This window comes from Daktulosphaira vitifoliae, unplaced genomic scaffold (assembly GCF_025091365.1).
Source record: "Daktulosphaira vitifoliae isolate Bord-2020 unplaced genomic scaffold, ASM2509136v1 Scaffold_2, whole genome shotgun sequence".
Lineage (NCBI taxonomy): Eukaryota > Metazoa > Arthropoda > Insecta > Hemiptera > Phylloxeridae > Daktulosphaira > Daktulosphaira vitifoliae.
In genome coordinates this window covers 34,159,790-34,170,541 of record NW_026099573.1, presented here as the reverse complement: position 1 = coordinate 34,170,541, position 10,752 = coordinate 34,159,790, and the positions used below count along the sequence as shown (strand labels likewise).

Genomic DNA, 10,752 nt, shown 5'->3' with positions numbered 1-10,752 from the left:
AAGTTATTGAATCTAAATAAGATAAATATCAAATGATTTGAAAATTTTAATCTAACTCAAAAAAATATGCAAAATTTTAAAAGCCACAGTCGGATTTGAACCTAGTACCCTATGCGTTGTCGCATGATAAAATTGGCTATTTAAGCTAACACAAATTTAAAAATTACTTTTTCGACTTTAAAAAAGTAAAAAAATTTTAATAAGTTTAATTTCTTATGTCTTATGAACGTTATTCTTTGTCAATTAAATTATAAAATATTCATTAAAGTCAGTGTATTGCCCTTATAAGATATTTTAAAATAAAATAAAATACAAAACCCAGGATTTTAATACAAAAATAGCATATTTTTGAATACGGCAGCCATTTGCGCATAGAAGATAGGTCGTCGGGACAAATTTTTTTTTTTAATTATATAGTACATGACAAGCTTTAATTTGACATATGTTTAAAGGATGCAGTATTTCCGGAACATTTTCAATTCAAGTCAAGTTAAAAAAAATNTATTTCCGGAACATTTTCAATTCAAGTCAAGTTAAAAAAAATAGTTTTTGTAAAAAAGTTGCTATTTTAAATCCCCCCTGTGAGCAGAATAAGTGTTAGATTTTCAAAAAAAATGATATCAAATGAATGGGAAATATCTTAAGTTTCAATACAAAAAAATATTATTTTGATTTGTTAATATTTGAAAAAGTTATGGCAATTTTAATTACAAAAAAAATTCCGATAGAAGGTGATTTTTATCGCAAACATTACATTTTTTTTTTAATTTCGACAGCCATTTGCACATAGAACATAAGGTGTCAGAACAAATTTTTTTTTTATTTTATAGTACATAAAATAAGCTTTAATTTGATATATGTTTAAAGAACGCAGTANGAAATAAGCTATAATTTGATATATGTTTAAAGGACGCAGTATTTCCGGAACATTTTCAAAAGTTCAGTTGAAAAAGTTCTATTTTTTATACAATGTTTCAAGTTTTGAACGCCCCCTATATAAGGGGAAATTGTCTAATTTTAATAAAAAGTATGTCAAATAAAATATGTACTTATAATATATTTATAAAAAAAAATTTGTGCTGATATATACATTTTTCAAAAAGTTATAGCATTTTTAAGTTGAAAATTAAAAATCAAAAATCGAAAATTTTAACACAAAAATAGTGTTTTTTTAATTACGACAGCCGTTTTCATGCAGAAGATTGTAGTATATAAAATAAGCTTTAATTTGATATATGTTTAAAGGACGCTGTATTTCCGAAACATTTTCAAAAATTAAGTTGAAAAAGTTAAATTTGATATATGTTTGAAGGACGCAGTATTTCCGGAACATTTTCAAAAATTAAGTTGAAAAAGTTAATTTTTATAAAAAAGATGCTATTTTTAATCCCCCCCCCAATGAGCAGGTTAAGTGATAGATTTTCAAAAAAATGATATCAAATGAAAATCTAAGGTTTTAGTATAAAAAAAAAATTATGTAGATTTGTTGATTTTTCTAAAATTTATGGAAGNAAAAAAAAAATTATGTAGATTTGTTGATTTTTCTAAAATTTATGGAAGTTTTAAGAAAAAAAAGTGAAAAAGTTTCGAAAATTAGCGATTTTTAAATTTGTAATTTTTTTGGATATTTCCCCCATTTGCGGGGAACGAGGGAATTTTTTTCAATTTTTAAGGGTAATGTCTTCAACTAGATACGATTTGTGATCTTTTGACGTATTTTTGAAAGAAATTTAAAAAAAATGTAATGTTTTAAAAATTACCTTTTATCGGGATGTTTATTGTACTTAAAACTGCCATAACTTTTTCAAAAATGAACAAATAAAAATAACATTAAAATAATAAGGTTTCAATACAAAAAGTATTGAAACCTTAGATATTTCCCTTTCATTTGATATAATTTTTTTTTAAATCTAACACTTATTCTGCTCACTGGATGGATTTAAAATAGTAACTTTTATACAAAAAATAACTATTTCAACTTAATTTTTGAAAATGTTCTGGAATTACTGCGTCCTTTAAACATATATCAAATTAAAGCTTATTTTGTGTACTATAAAATAAAATAAAAAAATTTGTCCCGACGACCTATCTTCTATGCGCAAATGGCTACCGTATTCAAAAATATGCTATTTTAACAAATTTTTTTTTTTTTAATTAAAAACTATCTACAGATTTGCATAGAAGTGTTTTTTATGATAGTGATTTTAATCACTGTCAGATATCATCTATACTGGACCCAACTATGCCACGACCCCATTGGGCCGCCATCCCACTGTGCTGGGTTTTTTATTTTAAATTAAATATCCAAATACATTATAAGTGAAATTATTTTTAATTAGAGTTATTTAAATATTATTTATTACAAAAGTAGATATAATCTACTTCATTTATTTACTTTGTCATTTAAAAATAAAATTGAATAGAGTTGCATCTAGTATGTTTTAATGAAATTATTTTAGAATATCTCATGTAATTATGATTCCTCTAGAAAAAAATATAATCAAATATTAAATTCAGATGAATAATTGAAAATGTATCTAATTTCTTTTTAATTATTAAACATTTTTGAACTTTATTTTATATCAAAATTTTCTATTCAAGCATTTTATACTAACTGTATGCATCTATTATGCACTAATACTATAAAAAATAATTCTGTTAACATAATTATTTCGATTAAGAATCATAAAGCCTTAAAACAATATCGTATTCAAATTATTTTTTGGATATTAAATACAAATGTGCATACATTTTATTTTATTATACAAAATATTTATACATTTATTAATAATTACAACAATTAGAAGAAAAAAGGATACATAAATTAACCAAACCTAATGATTAAAAAAATCACGACTCAATCTTTGTAGTAAATCCTAAATTGAATTTTTGGATGTATTAACAAGTAGAAATTGAATGTCACTCTCTTAAATAGATATTTTTTTAGGTTGTCAAAATAAATATTAAATGCATTAAAAATTAATTAATATTTTGCTTATTTAGCAATTCAATATAAAAATTCCAATGACGAACAATTTAAAGAAGCCACGACAGTAAAAGCTGCAGAATATGGAGAATTGTTAAAATATGCACATGAAGAAGAATGTCCTTGGGATGAAAGTACAACAGAAGCAGCTGCTTCTAGTGGTAATTTAGAATGCTTGAAATATGCTTATGAAAATGGCTGTAAATGGGATGAACGTACAACTACTGCGGCTGCCAAATTAGGTAATTTAAAAATGTTAAAATATGCACATGAAAATGAATGTCCGTGGGATGAAAGCACAACGGAAGCAGCTGCTTCTAATGGTAATTTAGAATGCTTAAAATATGCCTTTGAAAATGGCTGCAAGTGGGATGAACGTACAACTACTGCAGCTGCCAAAGAAGGTGATTTAAGTATTTTAACATATGCACATGAAAATGAATGTCCGTGGGATGAAAGAACAACAGAAGCAGCTGCTTCTAGTGGTTATTTAGAATGCTTAAAATATGCTTATGAAAATGGCTGTAAATGGAATCAATCCGATATAGTGCTACTTGCTATTCATAAGGGCAATCTAGAAATGTTAAAATATGTTCAAGAAAATGGATATGAATTCAATGAACATACAACCAATATGGCTGCGATGAGTAATCTAGAAATTTTAAAATATGTTCTTAAAAATGGATATCCATGCAATAAGAAAACAACTCATATAGCTGCCTTCAATGGTAAACTAGATAATTTTAAATATTTACATGAATGTGCATGTCCATGGGATGAAAGTACAACTAAATTAGCTGCATATAATGGTCATTTAAATATTTTAAAATATGCACATGAAAATAGATGTCCGTGGGATGAAAGCACAACAGAAGCAGCTGCTTTTAGCGGTAAATTAGAATGCTTAAGATATGCTTATGAAAATAGCTGTAAATGGAATCAATTTAATATTGCGAGAAACGCTATTGTAAAGGGTAATCTAGAAATATTAAAATATGTCCACGAAAATGGATATGAATTCAATGAACTCATAACTAATATAGCTGCAATAAGTAATCTAGAAATTTTAAAATATATTCTTAAAAATGGATATCCATGCAATATGAAAACAACTTATATTGCTGCCTTAAATGGTAAACTAGAAAATTTAAAATATTTACATGAAAAAGAATGTCCGTGGGACGAAAGGACAACAAAAGCAGCTGCTTCTAGTGATAATTTAGAATGCTTGAAATATGCTTTTGAAAACGGCTGTAAGTGGGATGAATGTATAACTACTGCGGCTGCCTTGAGTGGTAATTTAAAAATATTAAAATATTCACATGAAAAAGAATGTCCGTGGGACGAAAGGACAACAGAAGCAGCTGCCACTAGCGGTAATTTAGAATGCTTACAATATTTGTTTGAACATGGTTGTAAATGGAATGAACGCACAACTACTGCGGCTGCCTGGAACGGTGATTTAAAAATATTGAAATATTTATATGAAAAAGAATGTCCGTGGGATGAAAGCACAACAGAAGCAGCTGCTTCTAGGGGCAATTTAAAATGCTTACAATATTTGTTTGAACATGGATGTAAATGGGATGAAAGCACAACTACTGCGGCTGCTTGGAAAGGTCATTTAAAAATACTAAAATATGCACATGAAAAAGAATGTCCTTGGGATGAAAGCACAACAGAAGCAGCTGCTTCTAGTGGTAATTTAGAATGCTTGAAATATGCTTTTGAAAATGGCTGCAAGTGGGATGAAAGTACAAGTACTGCAGCTGCCAAAGAAGGTGATTTAAGTATTTTAATATATGCACATGAAAAAGAATGTCAGTGGGATGAAAGCACAACAGAAGCAGCTGCTTCTAATGGTAATTTAGAATGCTTGAAATATGCTTTTGAAAATGGCTGCAAGTGGGATGAAAGTACAAGTACTGCAGCTGCCAAAGAAGGTGATTTAAGTATTTTAATATATGCACATGAAAATGAATGTCCTTGGAATGAAAGCACAACAGAAGCAGCTGCTTCTAGCGGTAATTTAGAATGCCTAAAATATGCTTTTGAAAATGGCTGCAAGTGGGATGAACGTACATCTACTGCAGCTGCCAAAACAGGTGATTTAAGTATTTTAAAATATGCACATGAAAATGAATGTCCGTGGGATGGAAGCACAACAGAAGCAGCTGCTTCTAGCGGTAATTTAGAATGCCTAAAATATGCTTTTGAAAATGGCTGCAAGTGGGATGAACGTACATCTACTGCAGCTGCCAAAAAAGGTGATTTAAGTATTTTAAAATATGCACATGAAAATGAATGTCCGTGGGATGAAAGGACAACAGAAGCTGCTGCTTCTAGCGGTAATTTAGAATGCTTAAAATATGCCTACGAAAATAACTGTAAATGGGATAAATACACTACTCGATCTGCTGCAGCAAATGGCTGTTTAGAATGTTTGGTTTATGCTTATGATAAGGGATGCAATATGGACAACAATTTAATAGTTGCAGCAGCTATGCATGGTAATTTAGATTGCCTAATGTATGCCCGTGAACATGGATGTGATTGGGTCGAAGGTACTATGAGAGGGGCTGCAGCAAATGGACATTTAAAATGTCTTAAATATGCTTATGAAAATGGGTGTCCGTGGGATGAAGGCACAACAAGGGAAGCAGCTGCGAGTAATTTTATTAATTGTTTAGTATTTGCATATAAAAATGGGTGTAAATGGGATGAAGGAACTATGAGTGGAGCTGCTGCAAATGGCAATTTAGACTGCCTTAAATATGCTCATGAAAATGGTTGTGAGTGGGATAAAGGCACAACAAGACTTGCTGCTGCAAATGGTCAATTTCATTGCTTAATATATGCTCATGAAAATAATTGTCCTTGGAGTAGCGGAACAATTTCTGAAGCTACTCTAAATGGTTATACTAATATAATTAACTATGCTACTAAAAATGGCTGTTCTAATTAATATTCTATTGAATTTTCTTAATTGTTACTTCATTTATTTATGACAAACTATGTTTGAAAAAATTAACTGGAACTAATTTATTGAATATGTACATTGTATCTAAAATAAACAAAAAAAAATGGAAAATTTCCAATATTTTTAACATTTGATTTATTAACTATCAAAAGTGTTCGTATGAATTGTTTGTACCAATTTTAGTATTTAGTAAAATTTCATAAATAAACAGCTTGTTTATATATTGAAAATGGATGCTGTATTCAAAAATATGCTATTTTTGAGAAAGAATTCCCAAATTTTATATTTTTAAATTTATATTAAAGAATAAAACAATAATTTGAATACATATTATAATTTATGAAAAAATAAATCGTACAAAGTTAATAATAATAATTATCAAATTGAGGATGATAGATTAAAAATTTTAGAAAAATATAAAAATGGAAAGAATGCACTAAACAATGGAAACATTGGCATTTATTCGTTAGTAAATTCTCTGAACTTCGGAGAAACACATAAAATATTTTATATTAGAAATTTTAGAACTTTTAAGATTTGATGATCTCCCTAATTATTGGTGTATTGATTCTTAATTATTTTCATTGGCAAATTATTATAATTATGACACATACGTTTTTGACTCCACTAATAAAACTGGAATCGTTTAAGAGTTAGGTAATCGTCCACCTATAGTACTTTACAATGTANAGTTAGGTAATCATCCACCTATAGTACTTTACAATGTAGAAAATAATACGCATTGAATTCATAGAGTACTTTCGAATAAAAAATCTAAATATCCTGAATTATACTGATTATGAGTTATAACTTTTAGGTGACTTTAATATTCCTAATTTAAAGAATATTCATTTGAATCCAAAAATTAATCTTTCTTCGTCCGAATCTTTTTTCTTAGAAAAATGACCTTTATTTAACCTTGTGCAACATAATAAAGTTTTTAATATTAAAAACTCCATGCTTGATCTTGTTTTATCAAATTCTTTCTTTAGATGTTATACAAAATTATGACCCAATTGTTCTTGTCAATAAATACCATCCTCCTTTAAATATTGTAGTAAATAGCTGAATAACGTTGATTTTAGTATAATACGGGGTTTAAGGCAATAGTAAGCAATTTTGTGTTAAACTTTTGTGTCGACGTTGGGGCATTACAGACGTACTACAATATTATGTTTTCAATTACTAATTACCTCTCTTTTGATTCTTCTCCTGAAATTATTTATGATTTGCATAAATGTAATTACTCTTCTTTATTATCTTATTTAGGTTCTATTCAATGGAATAATATCTTTAAAATTAGTAATGACATAAATATTTTAGTTAATGAATGTTATTCTATTTTATTATCAGCTATTGACTTTTTTATTCCTAATATTAAAATTATAATTTTAAATTTCCTATTTTGTTTTCTAATGATCTTAAATCATTGATAAAATAAAAAAAAATACTTCATTCCGTGTATAAAAAAAACTTAAATGCAAGATGACTATGTAAAATTTTCTTCTATTCGGGCCAGTGGCGCACCCAAGGGGGGGGCTTTGGGGCTGAAGCCCCCCCCCAAAAATATTTTTTGCATTAAATTATAAATTATTATAGCACATTGTCACAAATATAGTATTAAAATGATTTTTTTTCCAAATTTTATTATTATGTTAGATACATATTAATAGTTCAATAATACGTAATAAGGTTTGTGGCAATCGCCGAGCGCTTATTTTGTTGAAAATTATTTTTAGATTTATTGGTATTAGCGTATTCTAATTTCTAAGAACTAGTCAGCAGCGATTACGTTAGATAGACAGCCGTCGATTTGATCATTAACTACAATAACAATATTTATCATAATTGTAGACTATTTGACGCGTGAAATTTCGTTTGTTTAATTCATTCCGTTTGATTTTGTCGTTGTGAACGTTGTACTGAATACGTATTTACTACTTTGAGTAAAAATCTGCAAAATGAGTCAAAAACGAAGCAAACCCGCTGGTACTTTACTTAACTTTATCAGTATTAAACCGAAAATTCCAAAAATTAATGATTTGCCCAATCCTCAAGAAATATTTGCTTCGCCGTCACAAACATCTAATACTACTGGTAATTATGAAAATTTTTCTTCTTATGATATATCATTATTTGCCGATAAAAAACTCAACGACCAAGAAAAAATTCAAGTTTTGCAAAATGTTTGGGTCCCGAATAATAATTTTAATTTTCCAATTCAACAAATTGGTAACCAAAGTAGAAAATTCAATATACTTTGGTTAACTAAATACAAATGGCTAACATATTCAAAAATTGAAGATAGTGCTTTTTGTAAAGTTTGCGTATTATTTTCACCTTCTATGGCGGGTTACAGTTCCAATCAATCACTTCATACATTTGTTAAAAAGGGATTCAATAATTGGAAAAAGGGCTTAGAAAAATTTGAAAAACACGGTACTTTAAATTATCACAAGGAAGCTAATTTAAAAGCAGATAATTTTATGGATGTCATGTCAGGAAAAATTTTATCGATTGATAAACAAATCGATAAAGCTCATCACCATCAGGCTTTAGAAAATCAAGAAAAACTGAAACCGATAATAAAAACGATTATTTTGTGTGGAAGACAATGTCTGCCACTTAGGGCACATCGAGATTACGGAACGTTTAACGTAGAACAAGAACCTGAGTGCAACGAAGGTAATTTTCGAGCGTTGCTTAGGGCACGAATTGATTCTGGGGACAAAAATTTAAAACAACATTTAATGACTTGCGGAAAAAATTCAACGTATATTAGTTGGAATATTCAGAACCAAATAATTGATGCTTGTGATGAAATTATTTTATCTAAACTTGTAACTAAAGTTAATAGTGCTAAATGTTTTGCCGTACTCGCTGACGAAACGTCTGATATTTCCTCAATCGAACAATTCTCATTGTGTGTAAGATATATTGAGTGTATCGATGAAAACAATTTTAAAATAGTTGAACAATTTTTAAAATTTGTACCAGTAGAATCAACTTCGGGTCAAAATTTAGCAGATGTACTTTTAACAACATTAAATGCATGTGGTATCAACATAAATTATTTACGCGGACAAGGCTACGATGGAGCTGCAGCAATGAGTGGCAGATTTAAAGGTGTCCAAGCATGTATAACAGAAAAATATCCAACTGCACTCTATGTTCATTGTGTTTCACACAGCTTAAATTTGGCTTTATCTAATGCTGTTGATGTAATATCTATTAGGAATAGTTTTGGCGTAATAGAAAAAGTATACACGTTTTTTAATACACCAAAACGTCAAATTATTTTAAAAAATCAAATTCAAATTTTAGCTCCTGATATTAATAAAACTAAATTAGTGCAGTTTTGTCCAACTAGATGGGTTGAACGACACGATTCAATAATAGTATTCAATCAATTTTTATTACATGTAGTGGCGGCTTTAGAAGAAATTCAATCGTGGAACTGTAAGGACTCATCATCTGGTGCATTTTTACTTTTAAATAGTATTCGCCAATCTACATTTATAATTTCATTACTTTGTTCAGAGAAATTATTAGCTTATACTTTACCAATAAGTAAAGTACTTCAAACGACAGATATAGATCTTTCTACTGCAGTTAACCAAGTAGGAAGTGTAGTGTCTATTCTCCATCGGCTTAGAAGTAACGCAGAAAATGAATTTAAGCTTTTATTTCTAGAAGCACAACAAATTGCCTCTAATTTAGACTTTACTCTATCCACACCTAGACTAACGAAACACCAAACTAAACGATCTAATGCACCATCAGAAAATATTGAAGAATACTATAGACGTTCAATTTTTGTTCCATGGATTGATTNAAAATATTGAAGAATACTATAGATGTTCAATTTTTGTTCCATGGGTTGATTCATTTCTTAATAGTCTTTCTGATCGATTTTTAAAACACAAAAATCTTCTCACAAGTTTTAAATGTCTTACCTACCGGACATACTCCAACCGATGAACAAATTTCAAGTTTTAAAAATCTTTTTGAATTTTATGAAAAAGATATGCAACATATTAGTTTTTCAGTCGCAAAGGCCGAATTCGAATTGTGGTACGAAAAATTCAAAAATGGTTGCTATACTTTACCTCTAAGCGTAATCGATGGTTTAAATTTATGTGATTTAAAAGTATTTGAATCAGTATTTATACTTTTGAAAATATTTGCAACGTTACCAGTAAGTACAAGTACGGCTGAGAGATCATTTTCCACGCTACGGCGAATCAAAACCTACCTCAGAAATACTATGGGACAGTCACGATTAAATGGACTGGCAAATCTTCACATACATCGAGAAATACAAATTAAAGAATCCGAAGTATTAGAAGTTCTATCTGAAAAGGGACCCAGAAAAATTAAATTTTAAACTAATTTGTCATAATATTTTATTGAAAATATTAAAAACAGTATACTATATAATTTGTGGTAATAATAATAATAAAAATGTTTAAAAATGAGTAGTAATTGCTTTCTATTGTGTGTAAGGAAAATGTTTTAGCCCCCCCCAAAAAAAAATCCTGGGTGCGCGCCTGATTCGGGCTGAATGTAAACGTCGAAGTAAGTTTGATTACAATATTCACGTTCAAAATGTTCAATCTTCTTTAAAAAATGATCCTAAACAATTTTGGTCCTTTTTTAAAAACTTGTAATTCTTCCTCCGATCTTCCTAAATCGTTATCTCATGACCAAGAATTAGCCGATGATGGTCAAAGCATAGTCAATCTGTTTGCTCGCTATTTTTCTTCAGTTTATCGTAAAGTAAATG

General features: G+C 28.9%; 2 protein-coding genes across 4 annotated transcripts in view; both read left to right on the top strand.

Annotated features, from left to right (window-relative positions):
• The window catches only part of LOC126897860 (uncharacterized), a 9,239-nt gene extending 3,146 nt beyond the window's left edge, over positions 1-6,093 (top strand). The window contains exons 3-4 of one of the 3 annotated variants that reach the window (XM_050671789.1): positions 3,004-4,443; positions 4,606-6,093. In XM_050671789.1, coding sequence (XP_050527746.1) covers positions 3,004-4,443; positions 4,606-5,951 — 2,786 coding nt within the window. In that variant the 3' untranslated portion in view covers positions 5,952-6,093. Of the gene's footprint in view, positions 1-3,003 lie in introns of all 3 variants that reach the window. The other 2 variants (XM_050671788.1, XM_050671787.1) reach the window with 2 other exon arrangements.
• Positions 6,094-7,927: 1,834 nt separating this feature from the next.
• Positions 7,928-10,435, top strand: LOC126898176 (52 kDa repressor of the inhibitor of the protein kinase-like). The gene is made up of 4 exons (XM_050672117.1): positions 7,928-9,226; positions 9,323-9,773; positions 9,814-9,906; positions 9,941-10,435. The coding sequence occupies exons 1-4, from the start codon at positions 7,928-7,930 to the stop codon at positions 10,351-10,353; spliced, it is 2,256 nt and encodes a 751-aa protein (XP_050528074.1). The 3' UTR covers positions 10,354-10,435.
• Positions 10,436-10,752: the final 317 nt, after the last annotated feature.